The sequence below is a fragment of the Eumetopias jubatus genome, unplaced genomic scaffold (assembly GCF_037043125.1).
Source record: "Eumetopias jubatus isolate StellerSeaLion01/CBP00866 unplaced genomic scaffold, mEumJub1_p1.0 scaffold_6, whole genome shotgun sequence".
NCBI classification, from domain to species: domain Eukaryota; kingdom Metazoa; phylum Chordata; class Mammalia; order Carnivora; family Otariidae; genus Eumetopias; species Eumetopias jubatus.
Window position 1 is genome coordinate 43,560,014 of NW_028274812.1, and position 26,990 is coordinate 43,587,003.

The 26,990-nt window shown below is 37.3% G+C and overlaps 1 protein-coding gene across 1 annotated transcript in view; it reads left to right on the forward strand.

Moving 5' to 3' along the window:
- MAN1A1 (mannosidase alpha class 1A member 1) overlaps positions 1-26,990 on the forward strand; it is a 162,819-nt gene that overhangs the window by 122,323 nt on the left and 13,506 nt on the right. Inside the window, exons 7-9 of the mRNA XM_028117056.2 lie at positions 15,647-15,770; positions 17,705-17,798; positions 25,085-25,200. Coding sequence (XP_027972857.1) covers positions 15,647-15,770; positions 17,705-17,798; positions 25,085-25,200 — 334 coding nt within the window. The remainder of the gene's footprint in view (positions 1-15,646; positions 15,771-17,704; positions 17,799-25,084; positions 25,201-26,990) is intronic.

The window sequence follows — 26,990 nt, forward strand, 5'->3', positions numbered from 1 at the left end:
CTGGATCTCAGGGTTGTGAGTTCAAGCCCCGTGTTGGGTGTAGAGGTTGCCTGTAAATAAAATCTTTTTTAAAAAAAGAGAAAGGCTAAGAAAACTTAACTTTAGAATACTTAGATATTCATTAGCTGTAATGAGCTAAGCTACTGAATAGGAGAGCCTATACATTTTTTTTTAAGTGATAAATGATGTAAAAAACAAAAATATTTATGGTTTAAAAATACAACATACTTAAATACAATAATACTGTGATGTTCACTGTTAAATCAATTTAAAGAAGATATTGCTCAGATTTTCACAATTTTGAAAACACAATCTTGGGTAAGCGGAGAAGACTTTGCTCTATTTGGAAATACAGCACAGAACCCAGGACATATATAGGGAAAATGGAAATGTCTACCAAATAAAAATTAGTATAGGAAAAAAATGACTAGAATTAAAAGGCAGCAACTTGGGGAAAAAAATTGCAAAACACATGGTGGATAAAAGGCAAGTTTTCTTTTTTTTTAAATTTAGGTCTTTGGTTTTCTTTTTAAGATTTTATTTATTTATTTGACAGAGAGATAGAGAGCACAAGTAGGCAGAGCAGGTAGAGGGAGAGGGAGAAGCAGGCTCTCCCACTGAGCAGGGAGCCCGACGTGGGCCTCCATCCCAGGACTCTGGGATCGTGACCTGAGCCGACGGCAGCTGCTTAACCGACTGAGCCACTCAGGCGCCCCAAACGGCAAGCCTTCTTAATGTATAAAAACCTCTTTCTTTACATAAAAAACTAATGATTTCTATATGTTGGCTAATTGAACATAATAATAAAAAAATAATAATAATTCTTTCTAAGAGCTTTAATATAACTAAGGTTGGTTAATGTAGCATGATTCTAGTATTTGAAAATTAGAGAGGTCTACCTGTTTGTCAACAGAGGACTGGTTTAATTAAATGTGATTATCCATTTTGTGGAAAATTATTATGCAGCTATTAAAAATTATTATCCTAGAAAGGTTTCTTTGATGAGCTACTAACTGAGGCAAGTACCTTGCAAAGTAAAGTACATAACATAATCCCATTTTATTGAAAAGAACAAACCCTTGATATATGCACACACCCATAGGTTTGTATGCATGTAGATGAGAACATTGGCTAACTAGGATTGGCAGGTGGGAGACAGTATAGGGGAGTAGGAATACAATGTTAGCTTTTTCTCACTTCATCTTTCTATTGTTTCACTCATAATAGTATGTTTTTTAAAATTCATTGTTAAATTTGTATGATTTTTCAATTGTGTATTTTTTAATTTATAAAAAATAGAGTGGGAGAGACAATAACAACAATGCATAAGAAAGACAAGTTCATAAACATATACTTCTCAGAAAAAGATATGCGCTGGCCATTGAACATCAGAAGCTCAAAAAGAAAAATGCAAATTAAAATAACATTGAGATGTTATTTTTGAACCTAGCAGATTTGACCAAGTTTTTAAAAATTTTTTCTTTACAGGTTACATATTATTTTTTATTGAGGTATAATTAACATACAATGTTATATTAGTTTTAGGTATACAATATAATGATTCAACAATTCTATACATTTCTCAGTGCTCATCCTGATCAGTGTAATCATCATCCGTCAGCAGTGTTGTTACAGTCTTATTGACTGTATTCCCTGTGCTGTACTTTTCATCTCCATGACATTTATTTTGTAAGTGGGAGTTTGTATCTCTTAAACCCCTTTATCTATTTCACTCATCCTCCTACCCCAAGTTTTGTTTAAAATTTGATAAATGCCCTGAGTTAGCAGCTAGAATATTCCCATATATGTATTGGGGCAAACCCTATAAAAGGTAATTGGGAGATGTTTATTAAATTTGAATACATACTTTATCACCTGGAAATTCCACTTGTGGGATCTTACTCTGGTCACCTGCTCATGAATGTGCACCATTGTTTATGAGAGCAAAACTTGAGACCAAAAAAGTGATTAAGGTACTGTACACCCATACACTGGGATACTGGGCCACTATAATGAGGCAGAACAACTAAATACTTCACGTTTTCATGAAACACAGGATATGGTAACATGTACAGTATACTTCTACTTATATTTTAAAAATTTCATCTAGTGACCATGCACTAGGAAGTTTTGGGCGAGATTCCAGGAAATTATTGATGATGTTCATTCAGAAATAATAGTAGGATCTGGAGGAAAAGGCAGATTCATTTTCATTGCATAATCTTTTATGTTTTTTCACATTTTTTGCTGTATACATGTTATTTTCATAATTTTTAAATAATTTCAGAAAAGCCGTAGCAAAAGAAAAGTTTCTCACATTGAATAAATCGATCTTTATAAAAAGCGAGAAAAAGGAAAATTAAAATGATCAGATCTTTTTCCTTGTAATTGTGAATGATGGTTGTTCATAGCCAAATCAGAAAAAACAGAACTGCTTTTCTTTGCCATGCCCTCTCCTGCCTCAGTCTTTCTCATCTTCTTAAATGGCACCAGGACCCACCCAGCTGCTAAAACCAAAAAAACTAGAAATCATCCTTGATTCCTGTCTTCCCTCATCCCCAGATCCAATTCTTCCGGCAACTCTTACGTCCAGACAGAGCCCAAATCCCTCCACATCTGTCCATCTATTAGCACCTATTCCACCACCATCCGTTTCTTGCCTGAATACCTGTTTGCTTGCTTACTTACGCTCTTGCTCTCATAGTTTATTCTTCTCATGGTGTCCAGAGTGAACTCTAAAAATGTGAATCAGATACCATCACCTCCCACGTAAAACCCTAGAGGGACTTTCCATTGCCCTTAGAATAAATCCAAATGCTTGCCCTGGCCTTACAGATGCCTTATGGTCTTGCTAGTTAGTGTCCCTGACGCTAGAGTCCCCACACTGATTGTCCCTCAGCCACACAGTCAGCCCTTTGTTTGCAAACTTGGCGGAGTCCTGCCTACCTTCGGTCACTTTCAGGAGCCACTCCCAGGTTCCTTACTGATAGGTTCACTTTTATCTTGTTGGTCTCAGCTTAAAAATCTCCCCTTGGTCTTTCCAGTGAGCCCATCTAAAGAAGCTCTGTGTCAGACTCTGTCACATCATACTGTTTTAATTTCTTCTTAGAGCTTCACATTACAGGATAATCGTGCCATTTTTCACACTGGCATTCTGCTATTAACTGAAGTAGGTAATCTTAAATTCCAAATATGCACATTTTCCCCATGGGATACAAGAGAACATTTTCATTTTGAATAGAGAGGTGGACATAGCCCATAAACATTGTTATTGTTCTTAAATTGGCATTCATGGAACAAGAGGGCACTCATCAAAGCTGTAAGATTTATTTTGTACCAAGAGTGGTCTCAATCCATAAAAACCTGGACCTTCTAGTTCATTGCTTTATTTCACAACAGTTCATTTCAGACCAGATCTATCTGCAAGTCTGGTCTTACTTAGTCCTAGACTAATTCGTCCTAAGTGAAACCTCTCCCCTTCCATTCCAGATGGCTCTATCTCACAGAGATTCTTTTAATGACATCACCAAACATCCTCAGTGAATTAAGAACTAGTGTTTGTTACCACACAAAATTTTCTGGGCCAACACTGTACCCACAGCAGTGTAAAGCCCAGAGTCCATTAGCCAGAAGGTAAAGAAAGTTTTTTTTTCTCTTTTTTCTTATAGGTAAAATGGATGATTATCATTTCCAATTTCAAAGTACTATTTTGATGTTTTAATTTTTGCATTTTACCTAGCTAACACACATTAAAGATTTTTAAAAGCTACAATTATATCTGCCAACACTCATATATTTTGAATATTTCTTCTGGATAATAGGCAGTTTTACTGTTGAAATTCCTCCAACCATTTACTTAGTATTATGAAACATTTTTAAATTTTAATATCAGCATTAGGAGGCTACCACAAAGTTCAGATTATATAAACTATCCGTTTTGATTATTCTCACTTTGTAAAAGCTAGTTTAGTTACATTTTTTTAAATTTTATTTTATTATGTTATGTTAGTCACCATACAATACATCATTAGTTTTTGATGTGGTGATCCATGATCTATTGTTTTTGTATAACACCCAGTGCTCCATGCAGTACGTGACCACCTTAATACCCATCACTGGGCTAACCCATGCCCCCACCCCCCTCCCCTCTAAGACCCTTTTTGTTTCTCAGTTTAGTTACATTTTTCGGTATCTTTTTCCTATAATATAAAGAATCTTAATTGCTGAAGACATATAAACATGTTAAAGTTAAGCATAAATTAAAAGTGAATACATATAAAAGATTTTAACTATGAGTAATAAACCTTGCTTAGAGTAATAACTGAATTTTATAGAAAACATTTGGATTACAGTAATGTTAGAAATGGATTTGTTGCCGAGATACATAAATGCAACAAACATCAAATTGTGGTATCTCTGTGACTATCTATGGTGGGGGAGGCAGTAAAGAAATTGAATTGTATCTCTGCCTTTAGTTCTTACTCTCCAGTTAGGGAGATAAGCTAAAGCATGTAAAAAGTTAAATAACAGAGAAGATGTCACAAGGCAGCAGACAGCTAATTATACACAGATGATCCTTTAGCACTGACTGTATTTATATAAGGATGTCACTGACGGCCAAACAGAACAGACACTGATTTCAACTGCCGTGGTTCTGTTGAGAAGGATACCTGTCTTTACTGTTTGGTCTTCCTCAACCAGGTACTCTTCCTCTTTATTCTCACTGGCCTCTTCATTCTCTTGTCATGATTTTTTCTTATCTTTATGTTCTTAAGACTTTAGTTGCCAGACTGTTTCATAACACCTATTCCAGAGCCTCTAAACCATAAGTTGTAGGCAGAAGGCAGGAGAATGAGAATGAAGTAGTTTGATAGCTTTATTCCCCAGCATCTCTTTAGAGAAAGCCCTGAATCTGTTTGTTCTTACCACAAGCTACGCACACATTTTTGTTTGTGCAATACTTCTTACGTAAAATTCAAAACCAAGAAAAGCTACTATTTTAAATTGTAAGGTGGTTTAATTAACCACAGAGTTTCTTTTGGTTGGCTAGAGTTGCATTACATGTTAAAAGGACTATCTGAATTTACATAATGCAGCTTAAAAGAACACACTAATTATTGGCCCTGATCACTTGGACATTATCTGTTTTCTTGAACTTTCTCATTATCAGTTCATCCTTGAGAATTTGAATAGCATTTGTAGCATTTAGCTACATTTTCCCACTACAGGTTCCTTAATTTAGCATTTATTTTACTTATCTTGACCTAAAAAGAATCTATTGCCCACTCTGAAGTATAGTGATAACTAATTTATTAAGTAAACATCAGGGAATGAATCTTTCCCAGTTATTCCCAAGTAGTTTAATATCTGGAAAAGACCTACAGTGAGGATCTGTTGAACTTGGTAATGAAATATCGATGTATTTCATATACCAGTCAGATGAAGCTCACCTCCTGTCATAAAAATTTAATTAGACCCACTTGATTTCTTTGTCGAAGACCTCTCTGAAGAATGCCCAAAGGAAAAACAGAAATGGTTCACCAAAAATTGTTTTGCTTCTACTCAGGTGCATGAACAAAAATTTAATTGAGTTGCAGTTGATATCCCAACCCTCCAAAATTTCAGAGCAAGCCACCTTGGCCAGTAAGATGCTGCTGCAAGGATAGGTAGATTTAAGCAATCTCTAGGTAAAGCCAGACCCTCCACACATGCTCACTGAGAAATCCCATTAATTATTTCAACTCCAAAGTCAGGTGGTTCTTTAGTAAACTGAGGATTATTATTTCAGTGTTCCTTTTCTAAGCCTGTATTCCAGATGAAATCATTATCACTCCCAAAACTCTTCTTATGTATATACTATGCCTTCAGAGAAAAGTTATCTGAAATTTGATAATAAGGCAAAAACGTCGGTATGCTATCATGTCATGTTAGGGTAAAAAGATTATCTAGGGAATTGTATTTAATTCAAATCAGTATATACTGTTGATTGAAGGTCTAGAGCTAATGAGGTAACATGTCAAGTTGTAGAATTTTGACGAAATGTAGATTTTGTAGAGGTGCAAATAATTTGTCTGGTGGAAAAGATAATCCAAGAGTAACAATTTGTGACTCTCTCGGACATGACTTAGTGTTGTCGCTAGGCTAGAGGGGTATTTCTAGCATTTCCTAAAAACAACCAATTTCTCAAATGGCCTTTGATTGTTTTATTATCTTACTGATTCCTTTATTAATTGAGTTCAATAAAATATTTGACATCTAAAAAAGAAGAAACCTTTGAGTGTTTCCTATAGTGTTTGATGTTGGCATTGCACAGTATCTGGCACATGGAATGCACTCAGTCAATTATGGTTGACTAACTGGCTCCATCTGACTTGACTTTGGCAAGATGTACCCCCAAAGTACTTATGTTTTAACCTGTTGGACAAAATCATTTACTACTATCCTCTTATACCTCAGAATTTCTGCCAGAAACTAACATTAGTTTTGGCATAATTGGTAGTGAACTGTAACTCTTCCACACCTTCAGCCGTGTCTGGGTCTTAATATCAATGGTGCCAGGAAGACATGAACAGACATTTTTCCAAAGAAGACATCCAAATGGCCAAAGACACATGAAAAAGTGCTCAACATCACTCAGCATCAGGGAAATACAAATCAAAACCTCAATGAGATACCACCTCACACCAGTCAGAATGGATAAAATTAAGTCAGGAAATTACAGATGTTGGCGAGGATGTGGAGAAAGGGGAACCCTCCTACACTGTTGGTGGGAATGCAAGCTGGTGCAACCCCTCTGGAAAACAGTATGGAGGTTCCTCAAACAGTTGAAATTAGAGCTACCGTTCGGTCCAGCAATTGCACTACTGGGTATTTACCACAAAGATACAAATGTAGGGACCCGAAGGGGTACGTGTACCCCAATGTTTATAGCAGCAATGTCCACCATAGCCAAACTGTGGAAAGAGCCAAGATGCCCATCGACAGACGAAAGGATAAAGAAGATGTGGTATATATACACAATGGAATATTATGCAGCCATCAAAAGGAATGAGATCTTGCCATTTGCAACGACGTGGATGGAACTGGAGGGTGTTATGCTGAGTGAAATAAGTCAATCAGAGAAAGACATGTATCACATGACCTCACTGATATGAGGAATTCTTAATCTCAGGAAAGAAACTGAGTGTTACTGGAGTGGTTGGGGGTGGGAGGGATGGGGTGGCTGGGTGATAGATATTGGGGAGGGTATGTGCTACGGTGAGCGCTGTGAATTGTGCAAGACTGTTGAATCACAGATCTGTACTTCTGAAACAAATAATGCAACATATTTTGAGAAAAAAGAAAAAGAAGAAGATAACAGGAGAGGAAGAAAAGGGGAGTATGTCAGAGGGGGAGACGAACCATGAGAGAAGATGGACTCTGAAAAACAAACTGAGGGTTCTAGAGGGGAGGGGGGTAGGGGGATGGGTTAGCCTGGTGATGGGCATTGAGGAGGGCACGTTCTGCATGGAGCACTGGGTGTTATGAACAAACAATGAATCATGGAACACTGCACCAAAAACTAATGATGTAATATATGGTGATTAACATAACAATAAAAAATTAAAAAAAAAAAAAGTTGAAAATGGAGCTCCCCTATGACCCAGCAATTGTACTACTGGGTATTTAGCCCAAAGATACAAATGTAGTGATCTGAAGGGGCATGTGCACCCCAATGTTTATAGCAGCAATGTCCACAATAGCCAAACTATAGAAAGAGCTAAGATGTCCATCAACAGATGAATGGATAAAGAAGATGTGGTATATGTGGTATATATATATATATATATATATATATATATATATATATATATATACACACACATATATACAATGGAATATTATGCAGCCATCAAAAAAATGAAATCTTATTTTCCTCATTGTGTAAACATTGATAGGTATGTGACAAATGGGAAAAAAAAATCCAAATAATAAAGTGGCATATTGGTGTTCAGCAATATAAAAAAAAAAAAACAACAACGAAATCTTGCCATTTGCAACAAGATGGATGGAACTAGAGGGTATCATGCTAAGTGAAATAAGTCAATCAGAAAAAGACATGTATCATATGATCTCACTGATATGAGGAATTCTTAATCTCAGAAAACAAACTGAGGGTTGCTGGAGTGGTGGGGGGTGGGAGGGATGGGGTGGCTGGGTGATAGACATTGGGGAGGGTATGTGCTATGGTGAGCGCTGTGAATTGTGTAAGACTGATGAATAACAGACCTGTATCTCTGAAACAAATAATACATTATATGTTAAAAAAAAAAAAAGAGAGAAGATAGTGGGAAGGGAAAAATGAAGCGGGGGGAGTCAGAGGGGGAGACAAACCATGAGAGACTGTGGACTCTGAGAAACAAACTGAGCGTTCTAGAGGGGAGGCAGTGGGGGGATGGGTTAGCCTGGTGATGGGTATTAAGGAGGGCACGTATTGAATGGAGCACTGGGTGTTATGCACAAACAATGAATCATGGAATACTACAGCAAAAACTAATGATGTATGGTGATTAACATAATAAAATTAAATTAAAAAAAAAAGAAAGACCTGGAGGGGTGGTGAGATCAATGGTGCCAGACTTTTAGCTTTCATGGCCCACATAAAATTGCCCTAATTATTGAGAGGCTGGCTTTAGATTGCCAGTGTTTTCATCAAGAAAAGCATACCAAAACAAAACAAAACCCTACCTTTTATCATCATCATTTTATTTAACAAGGAAAAGCTTAACATCACAAACTAGAAAAGACATAAATTGGAATAAAAGACAATCATTTAAACTGAATAAAATCTAGCCTTCGTAATTATTTACCACCCTGTCCTTTTCCTCACTTCACCATATCTCAACTCTCAGAAATCACAACTTCAGAATACTTCAAGTTTGGGATAGAAAACTAGTTATCAGCCTAGAAAAGAAGTTTTTCTTATATTGGCTATAAAGGGGCTTGTGTGTGGTAATGCTAAATACAGGGTTATATCATTTACATATAAATTAGGGGTAGGAGCCAATAACAGATGTTTCATTATTTTTAAATTTTATTAAATGAAGCATGTATTAAACACCTTTGTTTCTTGGTACTGACTTAGACTTTGGGACTAGACTTTGGTTGTATAAAGCAGTCTTTGTTCCTGAGGATCTTAGAATCTAGAAGGGAGCAATCCTGGCCATTCTGGTTACAGAAAGAGGCTGAAGAGCAGAATTTGAAGGATTAAAAACCTGGAATCTGTACTGATTTCATTTATCTTGATCCATAGATAACCCATGGACCCATAGAATGAAAGGCAAAGAGATAAATAAACATAGCCAAATATCCCTGTAATCTTGGATCTTAAGTAACATCTTAGAAAGATGATATGTGTTAAAGTAATGAAACAATGTGTCTAAATGTCTGACAAAATAATATTAGTGAGTTACCATTTCTGAAGGTGAAATGTGGTATGCTCCTATTCCATCCTGAGGTTTATTAGAAAAGTGTCTGGATATAAATGCTTGTTTGTAGCCCCTCCTTCCCCAGTTTTAAAGGACTTGATGCAATGATTTACAGCAGATGAATTTGAGATATCCCAAGAATTCTAGAGGCTACCAAATGTGGCAAGATGTAATAGGCCCACATGGTTAAGAAATAACTCTGTAAAAAATAGACATTTATGCATCCAATACATATTCCCAAATCCATCCTCATTATCAGTTTAGATAAGTTAACATCTTCCAGCTAAAATCTATGTAGACATTTTTACGTGAAAATTAGTTAGTTTTAAAAAAGAACTACACCTACCACCAAACTGTTTACAGTGACAAAAAATAAGATAAAAAATAAATTGGTTTCAATGTCTATCAATAAGTATACATTAAAATAAATTAGAATATGGTTGACCCTTGAACAACATGGGTTTGAACTGTGTGGGTCTATGTATATGTGGATCTTTTTCCAGTAAAAACAGGATAGTACTGTAAATGTCTTTTCTCCTCCTAATGATTTTCTTAACATTTTCTTTTCTCTAGCTTACTTTACCATAAGAATACAATATATAATACATATAACACGCAAAATATTTGTTAATAAACTGTTTATGTTATTGATAAGTCTTCCAGTCAATAGTAGGCTATTATTAGTAAGTTTTTGCGGGAGTCAAAAGTTATACGTGGATTTTCAACTGCAAAGGAAGTCAACACCCCTGACCCCTGTATTGTTTGAGGGTCACCTGTATATCCATTCAATCAGGTACTGTTCACTCAACAGCAGTGATGTACATTGACCAGTATGGGAAGTATCCATGAAAATTGTAATGTATGTTTAAAAGAACATGTAGAATATAATTCTTTCTTTTAAGGACAATAAAGTAAATGTGCATGCATGCCCACACATTTTAAATGCGTTATAATGCTTTCTACTTGGTACTACTAGCCTTTTTGGAGTGTTCCCCAAACTTAATGATAGGGTATCCCAGTTTGCCCAATAACTGGGCAGAAACTGCATTCAACTTATTTGCAGTCTGTTGATTGTGGTTAGCAAGGAGATCTCACCCAAGGGATAGCTGGAAAACAGAATTTTAGCATCTTTGTACCTGTGGAGCAGATTATTTATGGAATTAAAGAGGGCTTCTCACCATTTATATTTTTGCAAACTCCAACTTCTCCTCCAATCCTAGATTGTCAAGTACAAGGACAGCAGTATTGTCAGAATAAACTAAAATAATAAGTATTTAGTTCCAATTCTGTTTAAAATAACTACCCATAAGACGAAGCAAGGTAGCTAATTTTAAAACATTATTTTGGCCTTTGGTTAAAAAAATTAAGTGTGGAGATTCTTTTGAGATCTAACCCACATGCTGCTGTTCAGGAGCAGTAAACCATGAATTGTGAATTAATTCAATCATACGGCTGCCCTTTATTAGCCACCATTTCCCTGTGGATAGCTCTTGGGGAAGTAGTCCTCCCCAGTGGAATTTTCTATGGTTGAGCTATAATAGAATCTTGACTAGTCCTAGAATGGCATTCCCTGGAATTATTAGTCCAACTCTCAGTGAAATCTTAGACTACAAACTTGGAAGATCAGCACTGTGTGAATCTGTTCAGGAAGGAGGCATTTGTAATAAGTGAAGCTGAAATGGCTTAATCTCAAAATCAATTAGCTTTGGGAATACAGTTAAATGAAACAATCGTTCATGAACTTTCTAATTATTCTTTCCTAATTTGTGCTAAAATCCAAAAGGAATAATATTGGATTATCTGCTCTTTTGAATTAAATATCCCTGTGTGCCCCTCTATTTGCCTATGTAAGTAAGGCTTTCCCATAATATAAAGAATGTGGGGAATTTGTTTCTTCCAAAACTTGTTACTTCCATAGCCACAAGGAGTAACCTGTGTTCTGGGCTTTGAACTTGAAGGGCGTTTGTTTACTGATCAGCTAATCAGAAATTATTCAGACAAGAATCCTCAAGAAAATTGTTTATTGGCCCATTTCCCATTTGGCATAAAAGAGCAAGCAGCAAGGAAGAATAAATTGAAAGTCATAGCTAATCAAGACTGTATTAATGCTTTGTTTATATGTTCATCTGGCAATTTTTTAGAATTGTTTCCGTTCTGTAAATTCTTTACTTGTTGAGTTTGATTATACTAAGTAGCCAAATGTATTTTTTAATGATCCAAATTGTATCTGGGCAGTGACTATAACTTATCACTTTGGGTACCTCAATTTAAGATTATTTTGAAGGGCTATACCATCAATCCAGAACAACCCTCAGCTACTTGATTCATTACAAGCTCTAGGAGGAGTTAGCAGCTCTCCCATGGGATTCGAACGTGAATAGAATAGCAGTACTAGTAAGGTGGTTCCTTTCTCTGGTGTTATTAACCATTCCTAGGAAAAGAAAAAAAAGCATAATGCCCATTGCTTATCAGAGCTATGAGGTCGGTAAATAATTATACCTTCTTGTTTTTGAGTGCAGTAGGATGTGGAAGTATATTACCACTGCTAATAAACTACATTCAAGTTATACTCTCTAAAGCAACAGAATAGTATTTCACATTTTCAAAAGAATCCTAGTGACTCAGTTTTTTTTTAAAGACATATTTCTAGTTGCATTTGCCAAAATTAGTTACTTTTTGTTGTGATGTTTTATCTTCAAAGAATTATTACCTTTATAGACTACTGAAAATTTTAAATTAAAAATTGAAAAATATGTATTAAATAGTACTCCAATTTAAAATGGAAGAACTGGGGATTGGCAGAAACAGACTTAAGTGAAATTAGACTGATACAGACGTTTGAGGTTCGGCTCCAGGATTCTTTGAACCACTCACTTGGCAGTTTCCCCATTCCTGTTAATTGCCTTTTTGTGTATACATTTCCATATGCTGACTCATCGCTTTGGCTTAAGCTGTAATAATTGTAACAAGATTGGGAATATTTAAATATTCTTCCCTTTTATGCCTGCCTGATGGAACTAACAGTTTCTGAACACAAACTGTTATTTTACTTTTGAAATATTTTTCTAAAATATTATTAGTGTTTGTAAAATAGATAAAGAACACCATGACTGCTTTTAAAATATTGTGATAAGGGAACTGAAGTTGAAGACATTTTAAATCCCCTACTTTCTCAGATGAGACTGATCTTGACCCAGAGGTCTAGAAAGCTTTAGCATTTGGTATCATGGGATGCCCAGGGCCCCAGACCAAACGAGTGAAACTCGCTCTGCACTCACTTTCCTGTCGTAAACCCATCATTTTGATGTCAAATGCCCAATGTCTGTATATATCAGTTTAGAAATTAGAGCCATACAAGTATATAGGTTCCTCAATTAGACCTTTAGAAGTTAGAGACAAAAGACCTTAGAAATCATTCTGAGTGTCCAAAACTGGTTCTGATTCAGTCACATGTGCTGTGCAAACAGGCAGCCATTTCCCCTATTACACACGTATTTTAGCTGTGATGGCCTATGGTATGTGCCCCACACTCTCCCCGAGACCAATCTCCAGTCATTTTAGCTTTGCCTAAGAAAAGGCAAATGACCTTATTAAATATCTAGATATAATGATGCCCTCTCTGACTTCTTGAAACCCTGCTGTCATTTATATTTAAGAGCTAGCACAACTATCGATCTTACAATTTTACTGAAATACATTAATTCTGTAAGTTGAAAGAATGGTAACCAAAGCCATTCTCTCATATAAATATACCTGTATTCTAAACCCAGCTTCCTTTCTGTTAGCATGACATATCCTTTTGCTGGTGCTTTTACTGTGCTTGTTCCGTATATAATTAAAGTGATAGAAAAGTGTGCTGTTTTCCTTCTGATATGAATGTGTGCCAAGGAGGAAGAGGGATTATATATACAACCCTTTTTCAATCTTAATTTTTTTAACCTATTGAACTTTTTTTAATATATCACTGGTTTTCTCTTAATTAACCACATTAATAGCAGGGAACAAATGCATGAATACAAAAGTAATTTGAATTTTATTTTTGTACGTATATATTACTTGAGTTTCTCATCTGAGTGTGCCAACACACCCTCATACCCTGAACCGAAAAGAACCAGTCTTTGAAGATCTGGAAACTGGGCTGGGTTCCTAGCACACTATCTTCTTCTTTCTCCATGACAAAGTCCTCATTCCCTCTTACTCTGACACTGTGGCTTTGATTTTAATAGTTTCTCTAGAACATAGAAATTTCTAGTTTTGCTTAATTTGGTTTATTGATTTTGGTCAGTGATAGAATGGTTGGAATAAAAAAAACTGTCATGACAACAAATTAATGACCAATTACTGTGTGTACTTGCCATATGTTAATAAAATTTGAAAGTAGTTGTTCATCCTGTTTGGATGATTGGCTATTCCTTTCATCTAAGCCAATCATGAAAATAAAAACTGATTTATATTCCCAGAACTGAATAAATATAAGGCATTTTTTAAAATAAATGAATATATGTGATTTTTAGATCTCTTTTATTTATGTTTACTTTTTTATTATGTTTACTATAAATCTATGTTTGAAGATAAAATCTAGGTTTTGCTCTAAAGAAACATGGAATAAGAGTGAGGCCAGCCTAGAATTTTAGATACCAGTTGTCCTTATTGTTTTCCTTTTCTTAGACATTCCTGAGCAGAAGTTAAGACAGCTGGAAGGGTTTACCCAGAGTTGTGAATGATCTAAAGCAAAAAAAATACAGGGAGGGAAATCTAGGGGACACCAAGAGCAGTATTCAAATGGAGCCGATTTGGAAATGGAAGAAAGTGAGAAATCCACAAGCCGCCAAGACCTGGCCCCAATTGAACCTCATAGCCTTCTCTCGGGCCACCTTCCCTTCGCTCCATTCAGCAGCATCAGGAGCTTCTTCTAGTTCTGGCTAGCCCCTCTGTGTGCTCTCAGTGTCCAGATGCTCCCTCTCACCATTCTTTCCTCACTAATTCATATTCATTTTTCAACAATCAACTCAGGAGTCTCCTCCTTGAAGAAGCCTTCTGTGCCCCCACCATAGAGGATTGCATGCCCTGGCCCTAGGTGCTCAGAGAATTTTTCACACTCTTATCTTGGCACTTACTATATTTAATTGGAATTATCTATGCTTAGGTCATTCTCTCACATTACACTCTAAGGTCTTTAAGAAAAAGGTGATTTATTCATTATAATCATCTTTGTAACCCAATGCCATGCAGAGTCCCTGGCAAATGGTAGGCATGCAATAAATGTGCATCTGAACTAAAACCAAAATGTGGGTTTTCAGCTTTCTGCAAGGGAATTTACTGGTCAGATCCTTGACTTTATTCTTTATTTCAATTATCACATTAAGTCTTGACATTTTAAGTGGCTCTCCAAAAATAAACTGTACCCGAGAGTATGACCATGTCTCAAAAGCCACTTTGTGTGTGTGTGTGTGTGTGTGTGTGTGTGTGTGTGTGTGTGTGTGTGTGTGGATGTGTAGGACTCAAAACCATTTCTCCAAGATGAGGCATGAGGCAATAATTTTTGAAGCTCATGCCTTTTGACCCCTTTCAGATTTGAATTACATAATTGTGTTGAAATTCTTGAGCATAGATTAAATGGGTCAGGGAATAAGTGAGCGCCCTGGAAAATATACTTAGAAAATAGGGAAAATAGTGTGGGGGGAAACAAAACAAACTCTAGTAAGTGGAGGGAGGGTTTGGGGAGAGGTGGAGTATGTATATAATCAATGAAGCTTTGAAATTTATCTTATATCAAAGAAAACTTTTAAATATAATGTGACTATCTGTAATAGTCCATGGACTCTGAGGCTAAAATTAATTAAAATGTTGGAGGGTTTTATGTGGGATTTGGGGTATGTTGGGGGGTGTTTTATATTCTATTTGGAATGGGTGTGCATCTCTATATGACACCTGTACCTTCCAAAATATTTGTCTGTTTATCAACAGCAAGCACATAGCAACTTTTTTTCTGACTTAAGTCAACACTGATTTTCAATTTGTAGATTAAGAGTCAAAGCCTGAAACCAGCAGCCAAAGATACCCAGATAATTAGCTGAGGTGCTATTATTCAAAAGCTGTCTCTTTCACTTCTACTATTTAGAGCTGCAAAAATTGGAATTAGTCTGACCCATAACTGTTCAATCTCTTCTCTTCTTTAGTGGGATTGGAAGGAACTGGCCCTGGGCCTCAGGAGGCAGCAGTATTTTGGCAGAATTTGGAACTCTGCATTTGGAGTTTCTACACCTGAGCCACTTATCAGGAAACCCCATCTTTGCTGAAAAGGTGAGATTCTCCAATACACCTTGCATTGCAGAGCTGTACTTGTGAGAAACAATATCCTGTCCTGGAAGCTTTAGTAATATTAGATGTGGAAAAGAACAACGAAGTTTAATACAGTTCTTTAGGAAGTTTTATTACATGCAGCATTTCATTTTACCAAACTGTAAACCCACAGTCATTCCATGGCACCATCTAACTCCGTGTGAGACAACATGGTATACACGTCAGATTCTCTACACCTCAAGCAAGTCACTTTACCTCTCTGAATTTTTTTCCTTATCTAAAAATAGGTAATGTCTGGACTATATGAAGCAAGTATGGGAAAGACTTTTTAAACTCAAAGTATAATACAACTTCGAGTATAATACAAATTGAATCTCTTTCTAATTTTCAAGAAACAAACCCATAGATATTTGAGTAAATTTATATTCACCCCACCACTCTGCTCTTAGCTTCCACCCCATTTGTTGCTTCCCCTTATAGCAAAATTTCTTGAGGGAGTGGTCTCTCTTACCCACCCCCTCTTGTGTCCCCCGCTCTTGAGCACTTTCCAGTCAGGCTTTTCTCTCCTCCACACCTGTCTCGATGACTGGGGAGCTCTGTGTTGCCAGGTCTGGTGATCGTTCTCAGCCCTCGTCCTCCTCACCCTCTCAGCAGCTGACACACTTGGTCACTTCCTCCTCCGAGACACTGCACGGGGCTGCAGGCATATGGTACTACCCTGGTTTGCCTCCTTCCTCAGTAGAGTGCTCCTTCTCAGCCTTCTTTGTTGGATCTTCCCCAATGCCCCAACCTCTAAATATCAGAAAGCCTCAGGACTCAAACCTGGACCGCTTCTTTTTATGTTCCCTGTCTACATTATTTCATCCAGTCTCATGGCTCCACAGACGGCCTATTGCCATTGTTGACTCCAAATCGATCATTCCAGGCCCAGCCTATCCCACACTCTATATCCGACATTTCCACTAAGAGGTCTAAAAGACACCTGCTACTCCAAATGCCTTAGACTCAACCCCCAGACCTGTTTCTACTGCAGTCTTCACTGTCTTGATAAAATGCCACCTCAGTTTACCCAGTGGCTCAGACCACAGATCTGGAGGTCATCTGGTTCCTCTCTTTCTGGGAAACCTTAGGTCGAGTCCATCAGGAGATGTTTTGGCTCTGTCCCGTTTCTCTGCTCCCACCGTTTCCCGGGACTCTAACATCTCTCACCTGGACTCTGCAGTACTCACCTGGATGCTCTTCCTCTCTTGTCCCCTCAATCACACGAAACTTCGATGGCTTCCCATCACACTTGGAATAAACTAAGCCTTCATTTTGGCCCGTGACGCTTGCATGATGTGGGCCCTGACTCCCTCTCTCCTCTCTCTTTGACATTCTCCCCTTTGCTTCCTCACCTCCAGCCTCAGTGGTCTTGCCAAACCCACTCTCTTCTCAGGGCATTTGTGCATGCACCTCCCTCTGCCCCGGTTGCTCTTCCTCCAACTTTCTGCATGGTTATTCCTTGGCTACTTTAAGTTTCGGCTCAAACCCTCTCCCATCAGGCTCCCCAGACCTCCCTGACTAAGTGTGCAGCCTCACGACCTCACATCACTCTGTCCCATTGTTCTCTATAACTTTTTCATAGCATCTGTCACCACCTGACATATTTATGTGCTTATTATCTGTCTCCTCCCACTAGACTGCAAATTCCAAGAGGGTAATGACTTTGTTTATCCACTGATAGATCCCTAGTTCCTTCTATGGCATCTGGCAGATGAGTGTGACTGTATTCACTTACTGCGATTATTTTTGTAAGCTGGGGGCGACTCTCTTTGTTCTAATTCTTTTAAATCAGTCTTCTTTCCTAACATGGAAAAATGTAATGGAGAAAGAGAGAAGAATGGCACCAAAATTGTGTTTAGATTTTCATAGTAACATCTCATTTTCTGTTGTAGGTAATGAATATTCGAACAGTACTGAACAACCTGGAAAAACCACAAGGCCTTTATCCTAACTATCTGAATCCCAGTAGTGGACAGTGGGGTCAATGTAAGTCAAAAGATTAGCATTGTCTTAGCTCTTTGTGATACCCAGCACTGCTCTAGTAATAGACAGAAGGAGGACGAAAAAGCACAAATCTTTTTGGGGAATGTTTCAAAAAGGGGAAAGTGGGCATGGTTCCTTTACTAAATAGGCTTCTCATAAGGGAGACTATCAACATTACCAGGGATCTAGATTATTTGTTTTTCGTGCATAAATGTGAGTATGATGACATGTAAGCACATTTAAATTATTAATCAGGAAGGGAAGATCTGGTCGGGTTGTGTGGGGATGTTAGCCTGTAACAAGCCGGTCATGTGGATAGAAGGGAAAATTGTTCCTTTGTGCTATTGACTGTCAGGGTTTTGCACAGAGTAGCTAGATCATTCTACTTTATAGCATTTTCTCTTTTTCTTCTTAGCTCCAAGATGAGAGAGGAACCTGAATCTATAAGGGTTAGGAAATTGAAAGAGCAAATGGTATTTTCTCTACTTAATTTTAAGCCAGCCGATAATGGTTTCTTCCCAGTAGAATTATCTTCAGATTAGGAGAAAGCACTATGCAAGAAGCCCTCACTTCAGATCCCTTAGGGACTTTGACAGGTGGTATGAAGATTCAGAGTAGTTGAAAGAAATGTTCTCAAGTTGATTTGGAAAAACAGTGGTAGATGAACGCAGCAACTGAGAGCAGGTACAGAATACTAAGAGAGGTGCCTCACGGTACGGGGGATATTAGCAGTGCCTTACAATTTTATTCTAATTTGAGTATTTTCTTTATATTTAAATTATATTCTTAGATGAATATGCCTCACTGTTACTGTAGAAGTACTTTTCTTAAAGAATAATTTAGTAGAATAAAAATTGTGCTAAAATCTCTGTTTGTAGTGGCTATGGAAGGCCTAGCTGTTGAGACTGTAAGACCATAAGGTTGCCACTTAGCCAAGTGTGGTCTGCAGATCACTGCATGTCCCTGAGACCGTTCACAGGGTCCCAAAGGTCAAAGCTATTTTTATAATAATACTAAGGCTTTCTGCCTTTTCACTGTGTTGACATTTGTACTTGTGTTGCAAAAGCAGTGGTGGGTAAAACTGTTGAGGCCACAGCGGGAACCATGGCAGAGGAGCCAGATAGTACTAATAATCGTATTCTTCACTGACAATAAGAAAAAAAAGGTGCCAGTTTCACTTATGAATATTTTTAATGAAGAAAAATTAATGGAGTCTAGTAAATCTCAGCCATCGAGTACACTTCTTTGCTGTATAATAAAAGATAGTGCCTGCCTCATAGAAAAGCACTTGGGTGATTGTTTGAATCACAGGCTGAACCAGCCACTTATTGATGCATGAATCACCATTTTTGCTTGAAAGAACAACTGAAGACAAACTTTGGTTATTCGGACTTGGGTAATTGGTAACCATGTTCTCAAAAACAGGCCTGTCACTTCAAAGAAAACTGACAGTATCTGTGCCAATGATAGAATTTGAATTTCTAAATGAAAATTAGAAGTTTAAGAAATGTGTATATGCCACCATGACCTTAACACCTTTAACCAATACTTAAAGACTTTTCTGGGGCACCTGAGTGGCTCAGTTGGTTAAGAATCTGACTCTTGATTTTGGCTCAGGTTATGATTTCAGGGGCATGAGATCGAGCCCCATGTTGGGCTCCACACTGAGCATGGAGTCTGCTTAAGATTCTCTCTCTCTCCCACTCCCTCTGCCGCTCCCCACCCTCTCTAAAAAAAAAACTTTTCTGATGAGAGTAGTGGTGGTATTAACAAATGTGGGTTTTTATATCATATAGTGAACTGTGTCAACACTTGGAAGATCTGCATAATTAAGTGAACCAGTATTTTCCAAATGACCAATACATGCTATTACAAAATCATGTGAGCAAAAAGATCCATTCAAAGTACAAGACAGACCAATGGATTTTAACGTAATAGTACAAAAATTCATTGATGTGATTTCTATTTCCACATTACAACCAACATTTAAAAAATAATAACCTTTAAAAAACTACTTGTCAAGTTTTGTTTTAGTGTCAAAGAAAAATATCCACAATTATCTGAAAAGACTCTTAAAATACTTTCTTTCCAACTGTGTAACTGTGTGAGGCTGAGTTTTCTTCATGTATTTCCACCAAAATGACATACAGCAACAGGTTGAATATACAGCAGATACAAAAATCCAGCTGTCTTCTAGTACAGCAAAAATTTTAAATATTTGCAAAAATGTAAATCAGTGTCAGTCTTTTAGCTAATTTTTTATGTTGTAAAATATAATGTTTTTATGAAAGATATGTTATCATAATGGTTGTATTCTCATTTTAAATTAATAAAATATTTTAACTTAATTTAAATATTTTAAATTTCATTTCCAATATGGTAAATACTTAGAGATATTACATAAACGAGTTATTTGGGTTATTTATTCGTTTTTAAGAGTGTAAAGCATGCTGAGACTAAAAGTTTGAGAACCATTAAGAGTATTTGAGATAAAATAGAACTTGAGTAGCTTTCTGAGTACAAGGACCAGATAAGATTCTCTAAAAGGACAGGCATTTTTAGCATTTTCCTTCTCATGAATGATTTTAAAAATTGAAAAAAATTCTCTATGTCTGACTGTTTTCTTCTTGTGATTTAGGATTTAGAAGTCACTGTGAAGAGGGACAAAAAGTATCAGTTGTACTGGAACATCCCAGTTTTAGCTTCTGGGTTACCAATATATTGTGTATTTGGCCATGTTTCCTGGTACAAAGGGCCCGTTATATTTGGATTGCTCATGGACCAGTTTCTTGATGGCAGACAAATAGGGTTGATGACTCTCATGTCTGCTCTCCCTCCCCCACCCCTATCCTGTGTTCCAGCCACAATGGAGACACACTTATTTTTTCGTTCTTTAATCAAGGCCCGCTTGGTCATATCCAGGTCTTGGTTTATGCTGTTTCCTCAGCCCTATTACCTCTCTTCTGACTAGTCCAGCTCAATTGCCCTTTCTTCTGGGGGACCTTTTTCTGCAAGACCCTGGTTGGAATTTGTTAGTACCCACTCATCCTCTACTTACCCCTTCCTCCCCTGCACCAGTACTTCAGATTTATCTATCATTATCTTTTTCAAAATGATTCATATACATCCCCATCTTCCTAGGGATCCAAAACTTTTGAGGCCAGTGCCATTGTTTTAGTGGATATTTGTTAACCCGGCGCACCGTATCTTACACTAGCAGGTGTTACTTACTTACTAGTAGGTGAATTTTGTGAGTATTCATGCACTCTGTTTCCAGTCTGTCTTTCTGCCTCTGCTTTTAATAATGGTTCTATTTATTCTCTGCTCCTCAGTTGTGGCTGAGAGGCAGCATCAGGTCATGGTCACTGATAATATAAAGAGATCTTGCAACTGTTGAGGCCAGATGTGGGACTCCATGTCTATAGACAGAACAATTATCATTCTTTTTTTTTGTTTAAGATTTTATTTATTTCATTATTTATTTATTTGAGCAGTGGGGGGGAGCATGAGCAGGGTGAGGGGCAAAGGGAGAAGCAGACTCCTTGCTGAGCAGGGAGCCCAGTGTGGGGCTTAATCCCAGGACTCTGGGATCAGACACTTAGCCACCTGAGCCCCCCAGGCACCCATTCTTCTTTGATTAATATAACAACATTAATATACATACAGTGTCACTAGCATCATTGGGGGAATGCTTTGAGAAGTTCAGGTTCAGATGAAATATACAAAATAATAACAAAGATTCTGAGTGTTTAATCCGTTTTGTCTTATTTTGCTACTTGTTTTATCTCTTAAGTATTAGGAATCCGTTTATGGGACCTATTCCTTTTGGAAAAGAAAGAGTAAATTGTCTTCTATAGAGAAGTGCATAATATTTGAGTGATTATAGTACACATTACCTTCAGAACATTTGGGACTAAAAATACCATATATGTTCTTGTAGAAGTGGGAGGTTCCTTCCTGCTGATAAAATCAGGCATGTTCTCTCCCACACCCACTAAATATTTACACAGGATTCTGTTGCCAACACAAATAGTCCTCCAGATATGGGGAAGCACAGTGAGTGATATGCTAAGTTGTCAAAAAGGCTTGTTTCTTGTTTCTCCTCTATGTTCCTTTATTTTCATTCTTTCCAAATATGACTAATTTATAGGCAGGAAATAAAAATATAGAAAATTAACGGGCATTTACCAAAATTAATTCAAGCAAATGTATTATTATGTAACCCTTTTTCCTTTTATAAAAATCACCAAATGCCCAAACTTGCTTCTTCCATCCATTATAGAATCATAACCCAAGGAGGGAAGAAAATGAAGCTGCTTCTGGCTGTTAGCTTTCAATTCTCATTGCTTTAACTCTGAAGAGCATGTCTGCATCATGGCCATCATTTCCTATTACTTCATTTAGTCCTTGTTGTTTTGACAGTAACCGGACAGTGATTTGCTTTACCATGCATCACTTGCATTTGTCTCCTGAATCATGTTTATAACAACAGGGCTTGTTATTGATGAGATAGTACTTAGTGTATTTAGTTTGTAAATGTCAGAGGTTTCTGTGGTAATTTATTTAGGAAATTGCAAAGGTCACTTCAAACACTGCTGTTTTAAGAATCAGCCTTACAATTGTAAAACACTAATTTTACATTAAAATTAAAACCAGCCTTTATGCCATAATAAAAATCACATATTTCACTACTTAAAAATATAGCCCTCCTAGCTTGAATGGGAATAGTCCTTATTAAGACTTACTTACAAGAATTTTTCCTTGTTCATCAGTTATTTACTAAGTAGCTGCTATATGCAAGCTACTTTCAGGGGCTGATGTGGACCAGGAAGCATGATAGGTCTAGTCCCTGTCCTCCTGTATCATGATCTTGTAGAGAAGACAGAGAAAAAATTCTACCATTTTAGGAAGTTGTGAAGTGGAGTAGACATGTGCTCTCAAAAAGTGTATAATGGGGGCACCTGGGTGGCTCAGTTGTTAAGCGTCTGCCTTCAGCTCAGGTCATGGTCCCAGGGTCCTGGGATCGAGTCCCACATCTGGCTCCCTACTCCACGGGAAGCCTACTTCTCCCTCTCCCACTCCCCCTGCTTGTGTTCCCTCTCTCACTATGTCTCTCTCTGTCAAATAAATACATAAAATCTTTTTTTAAAAAAAGTGCATAATGTGGGAGTCAGGAAAAGCATCTCTGAGGAAGTGATATTTAATCCTAGACAGGAAGCTTGAGTGAGAATCACTCAGTGAAGGGGAAAGGAGGCAGGTTACACACATGGGGCAGAGAGAACACCTTTAGAGCTCCTGTGGTGGTAAGGAACCCGCTGGTTTTGAGGGGCCAGAGGAAGAGCCCTATGACAGAAGGATAGAGAGCAAGTAGAGAGAGACTGATGGTGACATGGGGAAGATGGAGACCACGCAGGCATCCAGGTCTCCGAAGACCCAGCATTTGAGTCTTTGTCATTGAAGGCTTCCAGTTAGGATGATCCAGTTCACATGTTAAAGGGGTTACGTTGGTCTTACTGAGGGAGTAGACTGCAGTGGCATTGCCATTCGAACTTTCTGTGATGATGACGACAATGTTCGAGGTCTTCCCTGACCAGTACAGTAGCCCAGGGAGACGTGTAGCTAGTGGGCACTAGGATGGCCAATGACCGAGGAACTAAATTGTTTTTATTTTTTTTAGTTAATTTAAATGTAAATAGCTACATGCTATTAGAGTGCAGAAGGCCATATAATTGGCCACTGCAGACTCAGAAACAGGAGATACTGGTAGCTTCAGCCAGGATCATATTGGTGAGGACAGAGGAGTGGAGAGATTGATGAGATATATAAGAGGTGAAATTAGTAGAGCTCAGTAGCTCATTTGGGGGCCAGGGAGTGAAGAAGTAAAGAATGACTCTCGATGTCTAACTTGCACAGTTGGAAGGGTGATGGGGCCACTTAGTGAGACAGGGACCCATGGCAGAAGGTAAGGTTGAGAAGGAAAAGAGAATGAATTCAGTTTTAACTGTTCAGTTTTAGGCCCCCGTGTAAACCTACAAGTGGAGTTGTCAGGAGAAAGTTGTCTCGATAGTTGTACAAAAACAGATTTACTTTCATGTGACAGAGTCAACAAAGGTCTTATTTTTAAAAAAATAGATACATAAAATTCGTTTTGAGTGATGAAACTTAAAATGCAGATTTCCAAAATCAGGCTTATTAGTGCTCAAACTCTCTATGAATTCTAAGAATGATACTTCAAATAGATTATATCTCTGTTTTTGTAGGTAGATATGCTTGGGAAATTAAAGAATTAATTCAAGCAATAGGTAGAAGAATACATTTAGTGTTACATGGTAGAGAGCAAGCAATTCCAAGTGCAAGATCCTGTGTGGGCTGTGGGGTCAGGGGGCCCTTGCCAGCAATGTGATCTCCTTTAGCCTCACTCAGTCTTAATATTTTTCACTTTTAATGAGGATACCTACCCTATAAATTACATGCCATATAGTTGACACTATATGTAGTGGATCTGGTATAATAAATGGCAGTGGGGGAGGATTGCAGGAATGGAGTATTAGGAAGATGTCTCCTGCCCTGTCGTCTTTCTCACTGGCCTCCCCCAAAGGATGTTGACCCTGCAGATTATAACACTGGAAAACCCATCAAATAATAATAATAATCACAAGAAGCTGAGGAGCTTCTTGTTCTATTGCAAGCCAGTTCTTTTTAAGGTTTGTTAATACTCAGTATTTGACATAGCTTATGTTACTGAGCACAAAAGCAATCAAAATTGATTTGAATATATACTGTGAAACATTTTAATTTGGTGTATTTTTTAAAACTTTATTTATTTGACAGAGAGAGACACAGTGAGAGAGAGAACACAAGCAGGGGGAGTGGGAGAGGGAGAAGCAGGCTTCCCGCGGAGCAGGGAGCTCTGCATCCCTGGGGCTGGGGGGACCCTGGGATCATGACCTGAGCCGAAAGCAGACGCTTAATAACTGAGCCACCCAGGTGCCCCTAATTTGGTGGCTTTAACTAGAGAAACTGATTTTTGGAATTAGGGTTGAATATATTTTTTTATCTCCATGTTTACAAAACTACCCTGGTAATTATTTAGAGTATATGACATTAGTTAACAGCACATCTGCTCGTTTCAGAGTATCTTCCTGAAAACAAGAGATTTGTTGGAATTTAAATGTAACATTGAGTTGCAGTTGACGTAGGGTTTTGCATCCCAGTTACTAATGTGATTTTGCTGCATTATCTGAATTAAAGCCTGAATCACTCTGAAATTCATTTTCCTCTCTTTGTAGATCATGTATCAGTTGGAGGACTCGGAGACAGCTTTTATGAATATTTGCTAAAGGCATGGTTAATGTCTGACAAGACAGATCTAGAAGCTAAGAAGATGTATTTTGATGCTGTTCAGGTAAACCAATATTTAATCACCTTTACCACTAAACTAACATAATTTGCATATTAATCAGCCTTTAATGGGAAATGGAATACTACACAAGTGGGTTACAAAATATTTCCAGTTAGGCTGAGTTCAGTGTCTGTAATATAATTATAACAATAGTAATCCCACCTCAGTAAAGATTCACATATCCAAAAAAGAAATATTTTTCTTCAAGGAGTAGGAGTGTGTAACCAAAATTCAAACTAAAATTTGTGTCAACACTTGTCTCTTTTTACCTCACCACTATGGATTTATTTGTGAATAAGAATTTCCATACTACATTTAAGTGTTCTTTACATGCAGTAAGTTCATAAAAATAAGTTAGAAATTGTTTAGCAAAATATATAGGAGGTGGCCAGTGTAAGAGTAAACTAAGCTTCAAGCAAGTGTAAGCCTCAATCAAAAATGAAAATAAAATTTGAAAGTAAATAAAGCAAAAGAAGAATATTATTGTATATAAAATACTTGAACTCACACCCAACTTTTCAGAAACAAATTTTTTAGCAGAGCCAAGTGCCTTTGTGATTGATAAGTATTTTATATGGTAACTCATATTTTTTAAATATTATCAGGGCATCTCAAATAATGTTATAAAAGTATGGCTAAATCAGAAAAATGTCTGTTTTATTGACTATTTAGAATTTTTTTTATAACTGAGAGTATTAATTCTTAGGTGGGGAGGATGGAAATTTGTAACTCCTCAGTAATGTAGCTACTGTTCTAAAATTAGTCTCCCCAAGAGGAGGTCTGGGTAATTTAGACATAATAATCCAATTTATTCATTTAAATATGAATGCAACTTGCTTTGCTCTGGTTGGCCAGATTGAATATTACTGTGGTTCCCTCCCACAGTCAATAAGAAGCATCACTAAGTACAGCAGATAGGACTCTTTACTGTTTCACAAATAGAAACCAGAACGCCTTAGTTAGTACACTGGCTTTCATTTAGCACAGCCTTAATTAAGGCACATGATGAACATAAAAAGCAAACTAGGATATAGCCCACATGGCCTCTGCCAGGTTTGTTTTTCTTCATTCCTATGAGGTTTCAAGTTTTAAGCTAGGGAATTCTCCAAACAATATGGTTTGTGTTATGTCGTTTTTTTCATGACCATCCTAACAGATATTTTAATTATTCTAATCTTAAAGTGGCCCCCTAAGATCTTGATGTTCCAGGAAAGGCAATTTTAAAATGTTCTTTGAAATATTTTCCTCCAGTTTCTAGAACTATACCCACACAGCTTTTAATATATTGTATTTAGACAAACCATTGACAGGAAAATCCATTAAGAACAAAAGAAGTAAAGTGTTTCCGGTTTCTCTTAGTAGTAAAAACATTTTCAATCCATTGTGTTTTCAACTTAGAAAGCAAAGCTAGAACACTTAACTTTCTGATTGGAGAAGTAACCATGTCTTATATAACAAAGTTTCTTTCTGCTAAACTGCTGTACTTTAAAAAAACATTAAGGAGAAGATCCCATAATTATCATCCTGGACAGTTGAGTTCCTGGAGATACAGTTCTTCAGCTTTAGCTTCAAGTAGATTTTGGAAAGCATTTAATCCCAGCATGGTCTGTTTTCTTTGATTGTTTTAATAACAAAATACTTTGGGCTTTCAACTGGCTATTACGTTCTTCTCTGGAGACCACACTAAGAATCCACCGTGCTAGATGTTCATTGTACCAAGGATCCACTGGAGTGAATGGTACCTGGGCACATGAAGTATTAGACATTTAGGTTTCTAAAGGTTTCATCAAACT